Here is a 21,190-nt window from a genome sequence, read left to right on the forward strand (position 1 = left end):
TGGCCCCGCCCGGCGACCCGCGCTCCCGCCCGCCTCACCCCGCCCCACGGAGGGCCGCCTACCCTCCCCGCCAGGCTGGGAGCCGAGTCGGCGGAGCTGGCGGGCGGAGGAGGCGCGGAGATGGAGGGTGATCGGCTGGACAGCGATCGGGTGGAGAGCCGGGTGAGCGCGGCCGCCCCTCCCTACGCTGTTGCGCTTTGTGCTGCGGGAAGACTGTGGGGGGTGCGAGTGGGTGTGGGTGGGTTTGCCCCCGCTCCCCCGGTGGCCGCTGGCAGCTTCTCCTCCTCGGCCGGCCGGGAGCGGTACTGGCGGCGGCAGCACTGTCGGAGCGGCGGGCGGGCGCGGAGATCTGCAAACGAGGTTGGGTGAGAGCAGGGGCTCCGCTCCGGGCGCTCAGCAGTGAATCGGTCTGATCGGGTGGCGGGCTGAAGGGTGACAGCCCAGGAGGGGACGATCGGGCGCCGTGCGGCCGGTGCCTGCTGCGCTCACCACTTGATGCTTGGCTGGCGCTCCCCTGGCCCTTGGCTTTCCCAGCAGATCCTGCGGTCCCGGAGTGCGGTGCCAGATGGCTGCGGGGTCATTAAATTACTGGAGAGCTGCATAGACCTACGGGCTGCTCTTTGTGCAGCAGATAAATAAATAAATAAATAGATAAATAATGTTCCTGAGTCGAACTGTTAGGCTATTGAAGCTAAGACTTCAGTTGTTAAGTGTGAATTTCATGGCAGAAAGGCCTGTTGTTTAAACAGTTTTAAAAATTATTTTTTATTTATTTTTTTTACCCTTTAACTCCCTTCTTGAAAAGCAAGAGAGTCAGCTAAGTTAGATTAGATGTATGGATTCCTATTGTCGAGAAGTATGGTTGCTTTTGTTTCCCTAGGTCTTTAAGTGGAATCAAGACTACTCCCTTCCTATCCTCCCCTGCAATGCAGACATGACCTAAAGATGAACTGAGTTTGCCTAGTGGCAGTGCTCATTTCAGTTGAAATGAATGTTGTCACTGCTTTCATAAATTTTTAATTGATACTTGTTTGCAGTGTTAACCAGAGGAGTGCCTCAAACAAAATAAAACTGTGTGCAGTGGTTACAGTACTGGGCTGGGGTTTAGTGATGTACAGACATACAGCTGTACACTCTTGATGGCTCATGTTTACTGTGCTTACACCTGTTTTTCCCTCTTTTTGTCATGAAGGTTACCATTAAGGGCATTGAAAGAGAGCTCATCTGCCCAGCATGCAAAGAATTATTTACCCATCCACTGATCCTTCCTTGCCAGCACAGTGTTTGTCACAAATGTGTGAAAGAAATACTTTTTGCATTTGAAGACTCTTTTGCTGATGGAGGCTCTGAATCCTCTAATCAGAGTAGCCCTCGAATTAAAATCTCTTCTTCTAGCATGGAGAGAATTGACAGGATTACTAGAACAGGTATGTATCAGATTTTTTACACTTTTTCATAACTTATGTATTACATTTGAGTTGAATGGTGTCTGCATTGATAAAATGTCTTCCCGATACTCCTGAGGCAGCCAAAGAGATGACTTAAAGACAGTGTAAGTCTTGTGCATTCTGTGGCAAGAACAATGGCAATATTTGTAAAGACAATGCACTTTACTTCATGTAGAATAGATCCGTCTTTGTGGCATCCTTGTGGCATCTTTGCTCCTCTGTTTCAGTAACATCAAGATGCTGAAGTGTTCAATAGCTTCAAAATGTAGATTTAAGCAATTTGATTGCCTGTCAGTCGTACTGTTGAGGTGGTTCTCTCAAGTTTTGGACAGTCCAAATTCAGTAGTTCCAGCCTCCTTCTTAGCCTCTGCAGACTTTGCAAATGTCTTACCTGTTTAATTATGCTTACAACAGATAATTTTCCAGAGATGATGGTCATTGTACGACTGCAGAACTGGAGGACAGATGACTGTGAGAAGCCTGTGCTACAGTCTTTTTCAGTGTGGTCTGCTTAAAGCTTTTAGGAGCACTTAGATGTAGGACCCCTAATGTTTTTTGTCATATAACACTAGTAGAATTTTTTGAGATATAACATCAGTAGAATTCTTACAGATGCCTGTGTAATCCGTGGACTATTTGATTTGCTTTTATACAGATACTTCAGAAGTACTTTGTGCATGTTATACTTCTTGAAACAGACCTCATCTTGGCTTTTAGTCTTCCTTTTGTCATAATTATCCACTTTAAAACCACACTGTTGTGTTCTGGAAGAGCCACCTATGAGACAAACCCTAAAGCTGTATCTAGTGTTTTATGCTACTAATGTTCATCCCTCCCAGTTTTCAAAGTTCCAATGTTTTATTTCATCTGCTTCTTTTAAAGAACCCCTGAGCTGCTGGTACAGGTACTCTTTCAAATTAGTTTGCTAGGGAAATGCTGTGTTTGGTGTAGATTGGCTGCTTGAGGCTAATATGATTTGAGGGAATCCCCAAACCAAATAATCAGTTATCCTCATTACAGTCCAGTTTTCTGGACACAGTATGCACAGCGCCACTGTTTAGCTGTATACACATACACATACACTGCAGCTGCTTTCTAAGCCCTCTCTAACTGCAGTATTATGTGAAGTCTGAATGAGTAGAGCCGACTGGTGACTACCTTCTCCCAAATCGAAGTCTGTTCCTTTTTTTACACAAGTATGATCTGGCATGTCGTTTTTTACATGGACTGAAGGGGTCTCTGGGTTCTGTGGCATCTGTCCACTTTATGTTTTTACAATGTGAAACATCAAAGGCCTAGATTGGTTTCCTGGAGAGTGGTGGATGCCCTGTGGGCGAGCTGATGTGCCTGTGAAAACGGTGCCTTCTCAAGGTGTCAGTATTGGACAGGAGGGAGCAGCCTGGGGAGCAGCCCATCTATGCTACTGTCAGTAAGGAGGTACTCAGTCCTTTCTCTCCCATCTAAAGCTGCCTTACAGCTTGCTCTCCCTTGGGTGGTTGAAGTAGTGACCTAGCATGGCATGGCTAGCACGTGGTGGAGGAAGAGCTCCCTTGGGAACCTGACGTTCATTTACTACCAGGTTTGCAGAAGTCACTTCACAGTGCTGCCATAGTTGGCTGCCATTCTTTCACATTTTAACATCCTTGGTACTCTCGTTGCCCCTGCAATATGTATATGTAGAAATTGTTGCAGGGGTTGTAATCTTTACATCCACAATCATCTGCCACCATCTTAGCAAGATGATTCAAAATTATGTGTGGGATCTCCTCATCTGACATGCTCATAGAGAGAGATGAATGCTTTCCTAAAGACTTCATACCTGTTGGATGAGTGACAATCTAGTGTTGAGGCTTGGAAATAATGGGCTTCCCACTCTTGCCCCCAAAAAGCATTTGGCAGATACACATCACAGGAAAATTACCATCTCAGACAGTTCAGATTTGCAAAATGAAAATCATATGGAAATGGGAGCTTTAAAGAGTGTATTTGGATATTCAGGTTATACTGTCTTTGCTTCTAATGTTACAGGCATTACAGCTCCACTGCTATGTAGGATGTAAGATGTGCTCTCAGATGTTTGATACCGGTAATGTTCAACCAGCTTGCAACCAACCCTTGTACAATTCTCATTTTGCATCTGAAATAGCCATAATGTGCATTGCTTTCCTCAATTTGTTTTGTGATCCTTAGGAGAATTTGTAATAAAGCAGCTCTCTAAGAGAGAAAACATACAAGAAAATATCCAAAGGGAGGCCTCACATGTGTAACAACCCACTAAAATGTCTAGTAGTCACGTGCAAGGCATTTAACTGTCAAGACGTTATTGTTAGATTTGAAAATGCATATGTCACCTTCTGCCAGCTTTGTGTTTCTTCATTTACTTTTTTTCACTTAAGGAATTCCTGCTAACTTCATGAGGAACATCATCTATTTAAAATGATTTTTGGCAATTAAATGCTTGAGATGCCAGAAGGAACATACCCACATTCTGTATTTGTTGTGCACACACAGCTTGCATGTACAAAGACAATTTATCTTAATACAGAAAGGCTAGAACTGGTAATACTCTTTATTTTTCAGTTGAAATGGAATGTCTGTGCTTCTTAAAGTCTATTCTGTTGGTTTAAAAAAACCCACTGTTATGATGTACATAAAATAATTTTATTTTTAAATTATGTTGCATATAAAATAAAAGCAAAGGATTTTTCTTATTGATAATTCATTTTCTGTAATGTTATTCTAATTACAGTGCTGATGTAATTAGAACAAAGTATGTAATGTGGTTCTGTTTGACACTTGTGCAGCACGAACGGAAGATGCATTAACTGAATGTTTGAAGTATCTCTTCCTAAGTTCCCTCACCCCCCTCCCCAGCTCTTCTTTCTCCCTTTTGCTTAAGTACTACAGTTGTTTCATGGACATTAAACATTCTTGCCTTTCAGCCGTGCGGTAGGTTAACAGCCACAAGAGAAAACAATTGATGCTTTTCATTTGAACCATTGTAAACCAGTGGTATATCTTACTTTTTCATTTCTAAGCACTTTCTGTTCATTGTTTGCAGCCTCACAGAGGAGGTCTTTTGGGTGGAGAGGTAGAAATGCTTCACTTCTTGTACTGGCTAGAGCTAGTCTAGCAGTTAGATATTGAGTTAAATGTTGTTTAGCATATAGCTTTTTGTCAGTGGTCAAGTCCACAAAATTGCTTTTGCAGTGAGCAAAGGTACACCAAAGGACTTTTATAAGGAAAGCTTTTCATTCTGTTTAATGCTGACTTAAAGGTCAACTGGACTGGAATTCAGTTAAGGGTTGGATTTTAATTTTTTTTTGTCTGTATGCATCACTGAGCATACATTGATGGTTGAAAAAACTCACATTCTCTCTTCCCTATAAAACAAAAACCTGAGTCATGCCCCTCTATCCTGCCATTTTTTAATTTTCAAGAGTTTACACGCTCACCATTCAGTAGGACTGATGTCTTGCAAGTAGCGAAGTGTAATTGTTAGACTGATCTTTATAGTAGGTCCTGATTGGCTGTCACTTAAATGGAAGGCAGTACTGGCTCCTCATTGTATTTAAGCCTTCTTAATTTTAATAAAGAAGCAGATAAAAATTTATGCCATGTTAACCTAAGGTAGTTCTACATTATGTAGTTTAGCATGACACATAAGTATAGAAGAAAAATTAAATATTTTAAATTTATAAACCTATAATGCTTGGTGTCCTTAGTGACAGCCAGGTTGAAGAATAGCCAGCATCTTTTTGTTTTAAATACATGTGATTTTCAAAACTGAGCTAGTTGGAATACCTGAGCTGCTGTGTGGGCTTGTTCACATAACTACTTACTGTATTTTTTTTTCTTTAATTTTTAATTTTTTGTTATTTTTTAAAATTTTACTGGGAGGCACATGAGCAATCCATGGTAATATAGTGTCTTTCAAAAAAGACATGAGCTGAACTAAACATAAATCTGAATTTCACACTCAGTGGAAGACAAAGCATCTAACTGGAAGGGGAGCTCTAAATTGCCTCACATGAAGACTGAAGCATCATAAAATAATGATACTGTAGAACACTGACTGCTAGAGCTCTTGGAAAGCTGTTGTTATCTGCTCTTTTTTCATAAACTAACCTTAATTTGGGGAATATTAAGGTATCTGAAAGTAACATTTTTCAGCTACTGGCATCTCTCCCCCTTTTTTTTTTGTTTGCTTGTTTGTTTCCTCTTTGTTTTTTCTTTTTTCTTTATCCCTAAAAATCCATCCAAGAGAATTTCCTGAATTTCAAGGGATGGTTGTCCACATTTCTGTTTTTTAAAAACTTTTACGAGAATCCAGTTGACTTTTAAAATCCTTATATTTTTAAACTCTCACATTTCATTTAAATGTCTTCCATAACCATAACATTCTGGTGATCTTTACTTGGAAAACACAGTTTTATCTTTAAGATGTCTTATCCCTTTGCAAATCATCTGCTGCAAGTTGGACTTTCCAACATTTAACATATTCTTTAAACATCTAGACATTGTCTTTAAAAAGCATACTTAAGCTTTTTTCTTTGACTTGAGTCTTTGCAAGCTGTATCTGAGTATTTGTGAGTTTGGAGTTGGAACTTTAGCCTATGTTGGACTAATGTTTTAGTTATTGATTGAGCTATTATTTCAAGTGGAGTGGTGTTTTAAAAATTGGCAAAATATCAAAGAGAGGGAGAAGCTAAGTTTCTCTGAGCTGTGCACCTAACCTGAGTACAAAATCTGTGGAATTTAGTCTTCTATTATATTTTTTGGGTGTTTCATTGTGCTGTTTTGTTTTTTTTTTAATATGTAAGCAGAACTCAATTTTTTTAAACAACCTGAGACAGTCGGAAAGATAGTGCATCAGGTTCTCCATCAGTCCATCAATGCTTTCCTCTTAAAATGCAGATCTATAAGTCCTATAAGCAGAAGGCAGTCTGATTCTTTCTGCATGTTGATATTCTAACTGGCTAGGCAAAAATAGAATGTTTCTGTACTTTAAGTATTTTAGTGGCAGGGCACACCAAAAGGCTTAGTGGGTAAACTTCCACGGTATAAAATGGGGAAAAAACCCAATCCTAGTCTCTTAAGAGTGTTGGCAGTGAAAAGGGATGAGACATCTGAAGGTGCCTTCCTTGATACTGGATTGTTTTCCATAAGCAGAATGTCACCAGTCTGTCCAGTGCATGGCTCGTGATGGCAGTCTCGTTTTGGTCCACCATGGGCAGAATGAAAGGCCTCCATTGGGTTTCAGCTGAGTTCACCTTCCAGTTACACAAACACCCCTTACCACATTTGAGCCACTTAGGCCAGACTTCAAAAGCATGCTACTAGATATGAATTTCAGACTGTATTTTTAAACTTGACCACTGCACCATGTTTGCTTTTTTTCATGTTACCTTGTGTTGTCATTGCTTGCTCTCTGCTGTAGTGTACTGCCTGTAGGCAGTCCCTGTACATACACCACTGTGTCTCTGTTTTCATAGTTTTAGGAGACTGAAGTGCTCTAGATTCTTTTCTGTAGCTGTTGACTGCATGGCACTGCATGCAAAATCATCTTTTTGTTTAGGCTATTGTAGAAGTCTGTGTAGAAGATCTGTGTTCTGTGTGCAGTGCTAGCTTGGAGTGTACATTGGAAATACAGTTTGCTTTTCACTGCTGCTGCACATTGCATGTGTATGTTGCTCTGTATGCCAAGTTACAGGTGCTTTAGGATATGTAGTTTGAGTAATAATTCACTTCAAGTAAGTACTAAAAAAATACGCAATAAGGAAAAAAAAATCTCTGCTTCCCTTAGCCAGAGAGTTGTATACCAGTGCCCTGTGTCACCCGTACTGTCCTGTAAATGTAGTCTGCTTGTTCTGCTCACAAACTACAGAAAGGCATGAGAGCAGCTGCATTTGAGACTGTCAGATTGCACTCACTTAATCATGCTTAGCTGATAGTAATGTGTACCATGGGGCACATTTCAAAGATTTTAAAAAGTAGTAAGTCCTTATGAAAGTGTTGCCTTGGGGGTTTTTTAAGACGGGAAAGGGCACGATAGGATGGTTTGTTGGGAGATGCAGCTGCAGGAGAGCAGCACAGGGCACATGTCTTTCAAAGAGCATCAAAGAACATTTTAAAAAGAAGTGAAACATCAACATTTCTGATAGGAAGATGCTGTATAAATATAAATACAGATGAGAAAAAAATTTTTGAAGAGGAACCCATTACAGTAATAAGAATTCAGTTTTAAGTTGTAATTCCATTTGCAAATTTGTTAGTTATATCTACAGGCAGTCTCCCCAAATGGATCTTAAAACCATACTGCAGATACAGAGGATATGTTTTTTGTTTCTTTCTAAGGGAAAGCTGAAAGGATACCTATTAAGCTTAAACACTGGCTTAACTTGCTTCAGAAATGCATAAAGGACTGTTTTTAGATAGTTGTGCCCTGTGGCTTCATGAGTGAGATGTGGGGGTGCCCTCTCTGATATTTTCAAGAGCATTACCCTGTAAATAGCTTTGGGGCCTATGTGAGCTGTCCTCTTGAACAGGCTCCTTAGGCTGACAGCTTTTCTGGAGCCTTCGGTCACTCTATTTTTGAGATGGAAAATTTGTGCAGAGCTGTTTGGTAGGAGTGCAGCTTCTCAGGTGTCCTCCTTTGAAGTGAAAAGAGATACCTGTGCCCTCTGTAACAGTGCTGGTCTGTTGTACACTGATTCACAGTAGAGGAGCCTCTCAGACAACCATCTCAGCATCCCCTTTGGTATACGGGGCTTACTTAGCATCCCTCCTTTATTAACACCATTAATCAAAGGCTAAGTCAGCCTCTGTGTATTTAGACTAAATGATTTGGCTGAGACTTAATACTGCAAATGTGTAGTTTTCTTGTTTTTCTCTATGTTGTTTTATGATCCCTCTTGGGATGAGCCAAATAAGTTTGACTCAGGCACAGCAAATTTCAGGGAACTTGAACATGGCTATCTTCATCAGGCAATAACTACTCTCACTCTGGGAATAAGCATCTTCAATATATTTTGAAGCTGTTGATCTCTATCTGGGCAACCAGTTAGCCTGAATCCAGCTGGTTTCCGGAAGGTTTTGTGTTGAGTGTTTCAGAAGGCTGAGGCTTGAGTGCATCTAAAACTAGATGAAGTATCAATAGGTTTAGAACAGCTAAATTCATCTTAATAAAGGATTGAATTTTACAGTGGTAGTTTGTGATGTCCCCTGGACTCAGACATTACACTACCTTGTCATGGCAAATATATTTTCTTTGGCTTGGCAGACTGCTTATGAATTGGTATTGTACTGGTCTGTATGATGTGCTACCATAGTTTGGAATTCATTCATAAATTGCTGTGCTTCTACCTTTAAAATCTAAACATCTGCTTATGCTCCTCCTAAATCAGTATTTGGTGTCTACACAGGCAGAAAACGCAATTCACTGACTCCTAGATCAAGTCTGTTTCCTTGTCCGGGTTGCCAGCGGGATATTGATCTTGGAGAACGTGGCATGAATGGCTTATTTCGCAACTTTACTTTGGAAACCATTGTGGAAAGATACAGACAGGCAGCCAGGGCAGCCATTGCCATTATGTGTGATTTCTGCAAACCTCCACCTCAAGAGTCCACAAAGAGCTGCATGGATTGCAGTGCAAGCTACTGCAATGAATGTTTCAAAATACACCATCCTTGGGGCACTGTGAAAGCCCAGCATGAGTATGTAGGACCAACCACTAACTTCAGACCCAAGGTAAGTATACTGTATCTTACAGAAGTCTGATTGCAGCATTCACATATAGCTTCAGACATACCTGTGCAATGATAGTTGCTTTTTAGGACCATTATTGCTTTATCAACTTTTGCTGTTACTTATTGAGTGAACCAAAAGCTTGTTTTCTTGTTGATGCTGACATGTTCGTTACTGAGGAGGACATTGAGAACATGTGAAGAAGACCCTAAAAAAAAAGGTTTTTTACTTTAGGAAGTGTTATTTGTGATTTTGGTAATGTTTTTTTGGATAAGACTTCATGATCTCAAACATCTGTAATGGCAGTGCATTCCTCCAAAAGCTGGGTCAAGGAGGATGCCAGCGTGCTGTAAACTTAAAAATCTCAACACAATTGGTCTGCTCCCAGCTCCTTTCTTTTGGGTATTTTGTGACTTACCTTGATTGATGGCAAAACATGTTTCTCTCCTCCCTCGAATGTAGCAGAAGCAAAAGCTGGAGTTCAGTTGGTACTACACAGTGCTTAAAAATGCTGTCTTTGTGAAATGTCCCTTTATTAGATAAGCAAGTGAGGTAAAAGTTTGCCTGCTGTCTTCCAGCTCTTGATCTAAAATGCTGAACGTCTTGTTAAAAACTTTGCTTATATGGTATCTAAACCTTCACTGCTGCAATGTTGCTACTTAAAAATGCCAAAGGCATCTTGTGATGTTGTGTACCCTGAAAGGTAGCCTGTACAATGCATGCAGACTGCATTTGGGTTTAAAAGTCAGTGCAGTTCTGCTAAAGCAGAACAAAAAGGGGAGAAGTAGTTTAGATCATTGTCGGGAAGAGTGCTATGGAGACTGCAGCACACCAATATGATGAACGCACAGCTCGCTTTATTAATTTTCACACCGCTTTATATAGAGCCCTTGTTTACATAACGATATATTGCAGATGCTGCAGTCTCCATAGCACTCACAGAACCACAGCTGGCTACATCACTATCCTGTTTTTACAGTACTGCTCTCATATCAGCAAAACTGCTTCTTCAAGAACAAGTTGTTTATTGCTCTCAGAACCAAAGGCCTCAGTCTGCTTCATAAGCCTCAAAGCTTGGTTTGGCCATAAGTGCCGGCTGTCCATGGTCCTTCAGGAATTCCTCCACAGATCATCCTGACCTTGATATATCAAATGCCTGTGTGATTTAGTTTTTTATAAATTACATGTGAAGACAGGTTTATTATTAAAAAAAAAAAAAAGTACAATATTTTTAAATCAACTGTTGATACATCTACTTTGTAGAAAAAACTTCCCATCAATGGTAAACCAATCTTTACTCTGCTTTTAGAAAGACTTTTTGAGCACTATTTGAGGTTAATGTAAAAAAGGAGGAGCGCATTTCTCATTGCACTGCATTGTTGAGACCTGAACTAAATGCACGGAGTATTTGCTGATCTCCTAAACAATGTTCTCAGTCATCACTTCAATTTACAACCAGACTGAAGAGCACTTTGTAATGTGTGTAGTGGGGATGGGAGAAGTACATACTGGGCTGATTGTTCTTAAGTTTTCAGAGAACTAGACAAGGTAATCTGCTGACCCCCTCTGTCTCTAGCTTGCAGGCTGGAGTTCTTGCTTATATGAGAGAATGAATGCAAATATATGGTTTCTGTGTGACTGTGCACTGCTGTAGGAAAATTGCTTCCATAGACTAGCAGGACTGCAGGTTTTGGAGATGTCTGCTCGCCTTGTTGGTCCTAGTAGGTTTTCTTGAAAGTTTACTTTTTTTTTTTTTTTTTTTCCCTGCCTTCCTTTTCCCCCCAAAATCTAACAGGCAATGTTAACAGGATAATTTATCACATGTTCTGCTTAATGGTCATGTAGCAAGGCACTAGGTGAGATTGGTGTATTTGGGCTCTGTATCATAGCCTAAGATGACATTTGGGGCTTGAGAATTGGTTTCAGAGATGTTCTGCAATTTTAGCTTTGTGTGTCCCTATTTATGGTAATCACAATTTGCTATTTTTGTGCCCTTTCCTGTTTGGGTTTTTTTGTTGTTGTTTGTTGTTGTTTTTGTTTGTTTGTTTGTTTGTTTTTTTGTTTGTTTTTTGTGTGTGTGTGTGTGTCTGTATATTAGAAGGTGATACTTCCAAAGGTTTGCTGTAAACACTGCTATCTTGTGTTTGACATGAAGCTGAAAAGAGTTCTCAGGAGGTCTTCTGTAGTAACATGGAGTAGACAGACTAAAATACTGTCTTTCAGTGCTCTGGAATGAGGCAAAACATTTATTTATGTATTTTTAAACAGCTTCCCTCCCCCACTTCCTTTAGATGGTTGCTTGAGCCCAGAGTTGACCAGTACCTTCTTTTTCTCTTCAGGCAGTTATTTCAACATGTTCAGTTTTTGAAAGATGATTTTTTGTGAACACCAGCTTTTTCATAGCACTGTTTAAGTTGATGCTAGAATTAGTGCTCAGTATGAAAAACTTATAATTGGAGTCAGACAGAAAAACTGAAATAAGCCTTTTGTCTTTAAGAGGGCAGTGACTGCTGGTGAAGGCTGCGTTTTCTTTGTTGCTTAAAGAGCAGTGGCTTTGAGGCTGATCAGAGGCTAGTTTAGACTTAAATCATTACACTATTATGTCAACTTTTGTGTTAAGAAACAGTTCATACCCATTTCAAGAGCTGCCAACATGGACAAATAAATTTGATAGTGTGTGTGTGTTACATACTGCATTTAGAACTCTTAATAGGGGTGTATGGAGCTGGATGCATGCAAACATCTTCGGGTATTAGTGAAATGGTGATTGCACTATGGAGGCTGCATGTTGTATATACAGACATTACACTGTAAGCCTTGTGAAACTGTCTGTATTCATCTGCTGGCTTTTACTGGTATGGAAAAATATAACAAGTGGATGTTAAACTGAATATAAAAATCAATTGATGAAATAAGTGCTGTGAGATGACTGGATGTTTTGATTATTTGTTGAGCACCTCAGTTTATGGAAGAAATCTGCATTCTCTCTGCTCCTTTTTTTTTTTTTTCCAGATTTTGATGTGTCCTGAACATGAAATGGAGAGGGTAAACATGTACTGTGAAATCTGCAGAAGGCCTGTTTGTCATCTTTGTAAACTAAGTGGATGTCATGCAAACCATAGAGTGACAACCATGAGCACTGCCTACAAAACCCTTAAGGTAAAAATAAATATTGCTGGGCTAGCCTTAAGAGGGGTAAGAGAACTGAGCTGCTGGTGTAAGGGCAGACGCTCTCTGGCAGGAGGCCAGGATGTGTGTGTGGAAGACACTGAAAGAGGCAGGGCTGTTGTGCAGCATCTGTTAATGTATATATTAATGTGACATGGTGCACAGCTGAGAATCTAAGATGTGCTTTCTCTGAGGCTTGAAACATAACCGTTTTTAAGTGTTTTCACCTTGTATTAGCCAACTGTACAGCAGTACTGACCAATGCAGAAGCTTTAGTCATGTAACGCTTGGCAATCTATCTTTTACTCTGGATAAGTGTAAGTGTCCTGTGTGATAAGGTAGGTGTCCTGTGGCTTGGGGTAGCTCATGCTTTAGAACTATCTGTTGAGACCTTTTATGTTTACGAAGTTGTATAGCTGTTGATTCCCTAACCACAGTACAACAGGGAGGGAAGTCTTTCAAACATTTCTTTGTTATTAAAGAACAGTTGCTTCTACCTTCTCTTCTTCCTCTTCTTCCTCTCTTGCTTACAGGGAAAAACAAACAAACAAACAAAAAAAAAAACCAGACCAACCTGCCTGGTGCTCTTTGGCCTCCTTGCCTGTTTGCAGGGCTTTTCCTGTATAGCTGTTGACTCTTGCAAGTAAGGAAGTGCAGACACTCATCAGATCATGCTTTGAACCACTAATTTTTCTAGCAAATCTTACTACAAATGAGTTAATGACCAACAAGGCATCTTTGTAAGTGTCAGTAACCTCCTCAAGCCTCATGTTCCTAGCCTAAAAGTGGGTAAGTCCTGTGGCTGGGGAAGAATGAGCTAGCTGAGGCTGTTACCTCTTGTACCTATAAGCTGTGCCCCCAATCCTACTGAGAGCAGTGGCGTGGTGCCCCCGTGCAGTCACTGCACATCACCAAAGCAATTCTCTGTGGGACTGCTGTTCCTGACTGCTGGCAGGCTCTTGTCCTTGTAACTGGATCAACTGAGTGGTAGCTGCTGGATCATCTGCCTGTGCTTGTTGTTGGGTTGGGTGGATACTCTTCTTCTGCCAGCCTGCTGTTTTATTTTAACAGGAGAAGCTTTCAAAAGATATTGCGTACCTCATCAGCAAGGAGAGCCAGGTGAAAGGTCACATCACACAGCTGGGTCTGCTGCTGAAAGAAACAGAGGTAACAGGGACTTGCGGGTCATCTCGGGAGAGCCCTTGCAGGGACACGGCAGGGACTGTGCTTGTTTTCAGTGGAGCATTTCAAAGTGTTTTGGGTTTTTTTCTGTCTGGCAGTAACACAGTTTCTGTACAATTTGTGTTTGTATTAGTCCTGAATCACACAGACTAAGCCCTAGACCTGACAATGTGGGAAATCTGGGCAACATAGAGAGTGAAGTTAAGTTTCGGGTGCTGCTGTAAATCTAATTGAAACAAAGCTTATTTGATACTTTAACCAAAGAGAGGTGAGTTAGACTTAAAGCTTTTGTGTATTGATGGTACTGCACTGTTTACACTGGCTGTTTACCTTGTGGTTGTTGCAGCAGAGTCAGAATTAAGGGCAAAATCTCCCCGAAGAGGGTTCAGAACTGGAGGCATGCTTGCATACAAGCTGAAAAATGCAGTGACAGAACTTGCGGGAACTCCTGGCCCTGCTCATATCTTGATATGGTCTCCTTAGTTTGTAGTTCCTTTTATCCAGAGTGCTAATCAGATATAACACCGTGGTTCTGAGAGCATGAGAGAAATTGGGCTGTAGCCCTAGTTCCAGGTGATGGGACAGGTTGGAAAAGCACCTACCTCTTGGGCTTGCAGATGTCAGACTGACCTGCTTTTATGATGCTTTTTCATGAGCTGTACCCTGAGGTGTAATCAGAGGAGTAACTTCCTACTCTGTTCTCTGTGTTAAGATACTAGCTTGGGTGCAGTGCTGATCTTATTTTCAGTGCTGAAGAGCTCTAAAATCAAAGCTCATTAGCCTTCTCTGTCAAGTGGATGACTAAATCACTATTATCTTCAACAACCTTAACCATGTTTATGTACAAAAGTCACAGTGCTGTGGAATCTATCTAAAATGTCTTTTGTTCCTTCTTAGTGTAACAGTGAAAGAGCTAAAGAAGCAGCATTGCAGAGTTTTGAGAAATTATCTCATGTCCTGGAAGAGAAGAAATCTGCAGCTCTTAGGGCTATTGAAGTTTCTAAGAATTTAAGGCTGGAAAAATTGCAAACACAAGCAGAAGAATATCAGGGGCTCCTGGAAAATAATGGCCTTGTGGGATATGCACAAGAAGTGCTTAAGGAAACCGATCCCTCTTGTTTTGTTCAGACAGCAAAACAACTTCATGTCAGGTATCTTCTGAATACTGTGAATATTATGTTCTGTTTGAGGTACAGCTATTGTTCCAGGATGTCTGGTCAGTCATATTCTTTTGACACTTGTTGGCAAAGTACTGAAGGCAGTACTTTCTATTGCAGAGTCTCACTAGTGGTCCTGGTACCATTGAGTAGAAATTGCTCTGCCACAGTGTGCCTTGAAACAGGAGGGAGGGGGCTGTGTCCTGGGGCAGTGCCCAGCCTTGTTCAGTGGGACTGCAGTGGAAGGGTAGCCCATTCAGCTCACTGACAGATTGCTTTGCTCAGAGGTTGTATCAGGTATTTGCAAGTTAATCTTATAGGTCTCTTCTGGTTTTGATCTTAATAGTTGTTCTCAATTAGTGCTTCACACCTACTTTATTTCTTTGAACATAATGCTCCAAATTGTTAAAATGCTCTGACAACCGAAGGACTACTAGTTAGTTGTCCTTACACTGATGTATAAAAGGACTTTATATTTTGCATTTAAATTCTTTCTAGAGAGAGAAATTCTTGGGAGACATCAGTAAGTAGATGAAAACGGAGGATTTTTTTAAAAGGAAAAGCAGTTTTACTTTAAGGAATGCATGTATGTGAATTACTCCTTCTCTCTTCTGCCGCCCTTCTGATTCTGTGATTTTAGAATCCAAAAAGCTACTGAATCACTGAAGAGCTTCAGGCCAGCAGCTGAAACTACCTTTGAAGACTTTGTGGTGGACATAGCCAAACAAGAAGAAGCTCTTGGTGACCTGTCCTTTCATTCCAATGGTAAATTGTGAGCTTCAAAGGCTTCTCTGGAAAGAGGCAAAATTTAGTCAGGGCTTCAGTTGCAGAACTCAGTCTCATGAATTGCATTTTCCCTTCCCCCGTGATCCACAAGGTATTACCTGGCAGCAATCCTACCTTCAGTTTTGGTAAAGAAGCTAAGAAGTCATTGCATTCAGTACCAGTTCACATTGGCTTCCAAAATACTGTAGTTAACACTAGGTCTTCCTAGAAGCCTTTTTTTTTTTTTTTTTTCATAACAGAAAGGTTTTTTTTTTTCTTTGTCTGCCAGAAAGCCCCCCCAAATTATAATGTTCAAAATAAAAACAGAGAGTAGGAGATTTATTTAACTGCATGAATAGAACCATCCTCATCTGCACTCTTTACCTGTCTACCTGAGTGGGTAAGATTGCTCCCTTCCCCAGACACTGTGCTCCACACACTTGACAAAGGTATGGTTAATTCTAAAACAATATGTATCTATAAATATGAGGGTTTTTTTTCCTCTCTGACATTCCAGGTCTAGAAATACCAGAAATCAATAAAGGGCAGAGCAGAATGTACAACAAAGCTCTTATAAGTTGGGAATCACCTGGGAAGACAGAATCAGCTGATATCTATGTTCTTGAGTATCGAAAGCTTTATAGAGAAGATGAGAGTGCAATGTGGCAGGAGATTGAAGTTTGCAGCAAGAGCAAAGTCATATCTGATCTTGATGAAGACAGCAGCTATGCCTTTAGAGTTCGAGGATATAAAGGATCCATCTGTAGCCCTTGGAGCCCAGAAGTTATTTTGCGTACACCTCCAGCTCCAGGTATTGGTTCTTATGTCTACAAGGTGCTGAATCTGTGTCTGCTGGTGTTAGGAGCTGTAGGTGGTTTCCAGTGGCTCCTAGATTTCTACTGATTGCATAAGTGTTCAGAAGGACTGTTAACAAACAGGTTAATTAAGTAGCATACTGAGCCTATGTTACCTTGCATGATGTTCCTGATAGCCTTTAAAAGCAAGAAATTCTATTGCCAGCGTGATGTAAATGTAGTTTGTAAGCGCAGAAGGCCAAATATTTAACTAAGGAAATTTTGGGGGAATCTGTTTTTCAGTTTTCAGTTTCCTTTTTGATGACAAATGCGGGTACAACAGTGACCATCTCCTGCTGAACTCAAGAAGAACTTCTGTGGAAAGCAGGGCTGGGTTTCCTCTACTGCTGGGATCTGAGCGCATGCAGATTGGATGCTACACAACCCTGGATTACATCATTGGTGACACTGGGATTGCCAAAGGAAAGCACTTCTGGGCTTTCCATGTGGAAGCCTATTCATACCTGGTGAAAGTGGGAGTTGTTTCTAGCAACAAGATACAGAAATTGTTCCACAATACCCATGATGGGACAAGCCCCAGGTAAATTGCAGATTTTGCTTAATAATATATTTTATATGTGGAAATGACTTTTTGAAAAATAAATGAAGTGCGAGTATGGTCTCAAATAGGAAACGAGAACATAACTAGTGGAAAGTGGCTTAAAGGATATAAGGGATTCATCCTGTCCTTCCCTTACTATTATCAGAAAGATGTTCTTATCCCAAGTTCTATTTTCTTTTGTTTTGGGAAAGAAACTGGGTTCCCATACATGTCAAGAAATGTCATTTAAAGCAAGAAGGTAAAAAAAAGTCATTGGTGGCAAGACTGAAGCAGTGCTTAATCATCAGTAGTAAGACTGCCTTAATTCCCTTGTGATATCGTTTGGCAGCCATTCAGAGGTACAGTATTCACTGTGCTTATCTATGTATCTTTGCTGTTAATTGTGTCACTGTGGACTCCAGATCTGGCTACACATTTGTGTATGGTACTGGAATGCTGCTGAGCACAAGCCAAAGTTCAGTGGATGAACCAGCAGAAAGAGTTCCAGCTCTCAAATTACACTTGTAGGAAGTCTGGATGTGTATGGGAACTGCAGTTTGGAGGCTATCTCCTGGGGACTCAACTTCTGCAAGGTTCTAACATATGTATTGGCTTTCTTCTGTATAGCATACTGAAAGTGTAAAAATACCAGTGTCTTGAGCTGCTTAAAGTCAGATGGAGACTTTTTGCAATGTGAGAAATTAGATCCTGCTTTCTAATCCACACAAATATCTAGAATACTTTAAGTGACACACATCCAACCTCTTGCCAAACACCCTAAAAACACAAACTTAGCTAGGGACTGTCTGCACAGAAGTATGTGTGCTTCTCTGGTCTGTCTTCATCTGGGGCCAGAATTGGGGCAAAAAGCGTGTAGACTGCAAAAATCTGCCTACAAACTTTCCCCATTAACCAGGTGGGAAACAGAGGGTCAGGGAGGCCTCCAGGCAGAGCAATCAAAAAAACCAAAACCAGAACCAACAAAAAAACCCAGCAACCTAAAACCCCAAGAAATACAAACAAATTTAAAACATTGCTTTTTATGTTGTGAATTGTAAAGACAATGCAAGTCAGCAGTGGCATGGAAAACTTGTAAGACAGCAGTAATGTTACATTTATTTACTGTTTTCTTTGAACCCCTTTACTCTAGTTAGACCCCACCTGAAGTACTGTGTTCAGTTCTGGGGTTGTCTCCATAAGGAGGACGTGGAGCTGTTTAAGCATGTCCACACAAGGGCCATGAAAATGATCAGAGGGGTGGAACATCTCTCCTGTGAAGACAGGCTGAGAGAGTTGAGGTTTTTCAGTCTAGTGAAGAGAAGGGTCTGGGAGAGTAACTTAAAGTTACCTGAAGGGGCATGTAGTGAGAGGATATGGGGCAATGGCTTTAAACTAGAAGAGGATAGATTTAGGTTACACATTAGGAAGAAATTCTTTAGTGGGAGGGTAATGTGACACTGGCACAGATTGACCAGGGAAACTGTTCCCTCCCTCGAATTGTTAAGGCCAGATTGGATGGGGGCTTTAAGCAATCTGGTCTAGAGGAAGGAGTCCCTGCCCATGCAGGGAGGTTGGCACTAGAAAAGACTTGGGGGTACTATTGTGTGGGAAGCTCAACATGGGCCATCAGCGTACTCCTGCAGTCCAGAAAGCCAACTGTATCGTGGGATGCATAAAGAGAAGTGTGGCCAGTAGGTCAAGGGAGGTGTTTCTCCCTGTCTCCTCCACTCTTGTGATACCCCACCTGGAATACTGCATCCAGTTCTGGAGCCCCTTTTATGGGAGGGACACGGACGTGCTGGAGTGTGTCCAGAGAAGAACCACGAGGGTGATCAGAGGGCTGAAGCATCTCTCCTGTGAAGGCAGACTGAGAGAGTTGGGGTTATTCAGTCTGGAGAAGACTCTGAGGAGACCTTATTGTAGCCTTCCAGTATCTGAAGGGGGCTACAAGAAAGCTGGTGAGGGATTTTTTAGGATCTCAGGTAGTGGTAGGACTAGGGGGATGGACTGAAATCAGAGTTAGGTAGATTCAGATTAGACATTATGAAAATGTTCTTTGTCATGAGGGTGGTGAGACACTGACACAGGTTGCCCAGAGAGGTGGTGGGAGACCCATCCCTCTAAGTTTTTAAGGCCAGGATGGACAGGGCTCCTGGTAGGAGGTGTCCCTGCCCATGGCAGGGGGCTGGACCTGGATGATAAAGCTTTAAGGTCCTTTGCAAATCTGACAGTTCTATGATTCTGTGATCTCCAGGGTCTCTTGCAACCCAAGCCATTCCATGATTCTCTGCATATGTTTAAACATATCTTTGTAGTGCTAGGTATAACAGCTGTACTTGATCTTAAAGGTCTTTTCCAACTAGAACTACTCTATGACTTTATGAATTCACTACATTACTTCTCTTCTTGTAGGTTTATTCATGATTGCCTAGCATGAGGACATTTAGTTACACCCACTCCTCAGTAAGGCCTTCTGCTGCCTTTTCCAAATCAGTATTTAGCTGTTAGTAATTGTTTGAAGTGTCACAAGTGAGTTCTCCACTTAATAAATGCTTCATCCCTCCTGGCTTAGGTTTATTTTCATCTCACAAGGTTTCATGGGTGATTGTGTGGTATTACCTATCTATCTTACAAAAGGTTTTCTCCAGTTCACATCACTAGTCCCACTTCAGAAACTGACTGAAGAAAATGATTGGGTTTTTTTTGTTCTAGGTATGACCAAGACAGTGGTCATGACAGCGGGAGTGAAGATGCCTTCTTTGATTCAACACAGCCTTTCACACTAGTCACATTAGGCATGAAGAAGTTCTTTATCCCCACAACACCTGCTGCCCCCAAGGATCCAGAAAGCAGAATCCTTCCCCTGCCATCATGCTTGGGCATCTGTCTTGACTGTGACAAAGGCAAAGTGGGGTTTTATGATGCAGGCCCTATGAAATGCCTGTATGAGTGTGAGGTGGACTGCTCTGGCATAATGTACCCAGCATTTGCCTTAATGGGTGGTGCAGCAGTTCATCTTCAGGAAGCCATCACAGCAAAATACGGGGAATACCATGAAGACATCTAGTCCATCAATCTCTTCCCATTGCTGTTCCAAGATGGAGAATGAGAGCAGAAGAATTCTGCCTTAGTTTTCAATCCTGTTTATTCACATTCTGTCTAAGCATTGCTCTTACGCTGGGCCACACTGTTTTTTAAACAAATGGTCCAGATGCTTCCCACACCAGTGGGAAATGTTCTTCACTAATTCTTCTGCCTTTCTTGTGATATGTGCAAAGCTGTTCTCCACAGAATTTCTTTCTGGGGAAAGCGAGAAAAAAGTTTGACTAGCAACCAAAATTAACTCTTCAGGGGTAGAAGCCTGCCTTTCATTAACTTAAATCCTTACATACAGTTTTGCATTTAATTAAGTCAAAGCTGACAGCTTGTGATTACCATTGTCCTTTGAAGAAATATGCCTGAGTGCCTCTGAGGGGTCAGATGCTTTCCAGTTAAATCCCTGAGCACCATGGGTTGCACCTTTCAGCATGAAACAGCATTTGCAAAAATACAACATAAAGCAGAGAGAAGCATCTGAAAATTTTGGTTGTGCTGGGAAAGACAAGACTAAAGTAGAATCTGATTTCAAGTCATTTACCTTTAATGTGACTATAAGCTAAAACTAATTCTGACACCTGGTGTTATAGAGTTGATGGCATAATGGTAAGGTTCTGTACTCTTCCAGACTTTTACTGTAGGTTATATAAAATATATAAATTGCAATTTGACCTTATGCATCAGACTTGAGAGTCCAAAATCAGAAGTGTTTGCATGTCTGAATAAAGAGTACCTGTTAATTATGTAAAAGAAAAGCAATTATTGAAGTGTGTAATAATATTTGAACTTAAAAAAACCCAATCAGGTTATTTCTTTTCATACTTGTTTCTTTATAGTTTTTGTTTTGTTTTGTTTTTTTATAGCAGCAGCTTGTTTTTCAGTAAGAATGTTGAAAATGCACTAGGTTTTGAGACCCAATTTCTGCCTTAAAGGATCTTCCATCAAATTTCTGTTCCTCTTGTGTAAAAAACTGTACCACATAGTAATTTTTTTTCACAGACTCACAGAACCACAGAGTAATTTGGGTTAAAGATACCTAGTTCCAACACCCTACTATGGGCAGGGACACCTGACACTAGACCAGGTTACTCCAAGACCCATCCAGCCTGGCCCTGAATGCTTCCAGGGATGGGGCATCCACAACTTCCCTGGGCAACCTCACTACTTGTCTCACTACTCTCATAGTTAGAAATTTCTTCCATTAATGTAACCTAAATCAACATTCTCTCATT

General features: G+C 41.0%; 1 protein-coding gene across 1 annotated transcript; it reads left to right on the forward strand.

Annotated features, from left to right (window-relative positions):
- The first annotated feature begins 68 nt into the window (after window positions 1-68).
- Window positions 69-20,724, forward strand: TRIM36 (tripartite motif containing 36). Its single transcript, XM_030467217.1, has 10 exons — window positions 69-162; window positions 1,193-1,427; window positions 8,873-9,198; window positions 12,208-12,354; window positions 13,435-13,530; window positions 14,443-14,696; window positions 15,343-15,467; window positions 15,985-16,278; window positions 16,565-16,862; window positions 19,575-20,724. Exons 1-10 carry the CDS (start codon window positions 121-123, stop codon window positions 19,927-19,929), a joined length of 2,172 nt encoding a protein of 723 aa, XP_030323077.1. The 5' UTR covers window positions 69-120; the 3' UTR covers window positions 19,930-20,724.
- Window positions 20,725-21,190: the final 466 nt, after the last annotated feature.

Source organism: Calypte anna, chromosome Z, assembly GCF_003957555.1.
Source record: "Calypte anna isolate BGI_N300 chromosome Z, bCalAnn1_v1.p, whole genome shotgun sequence".
In the NCBI taxonomy this organism is placed as follows: Eukaryota; Metazoa; Chordata; class Aves; order Apodiformes; family Trochilidae; genus Calypte; species Calypte anna.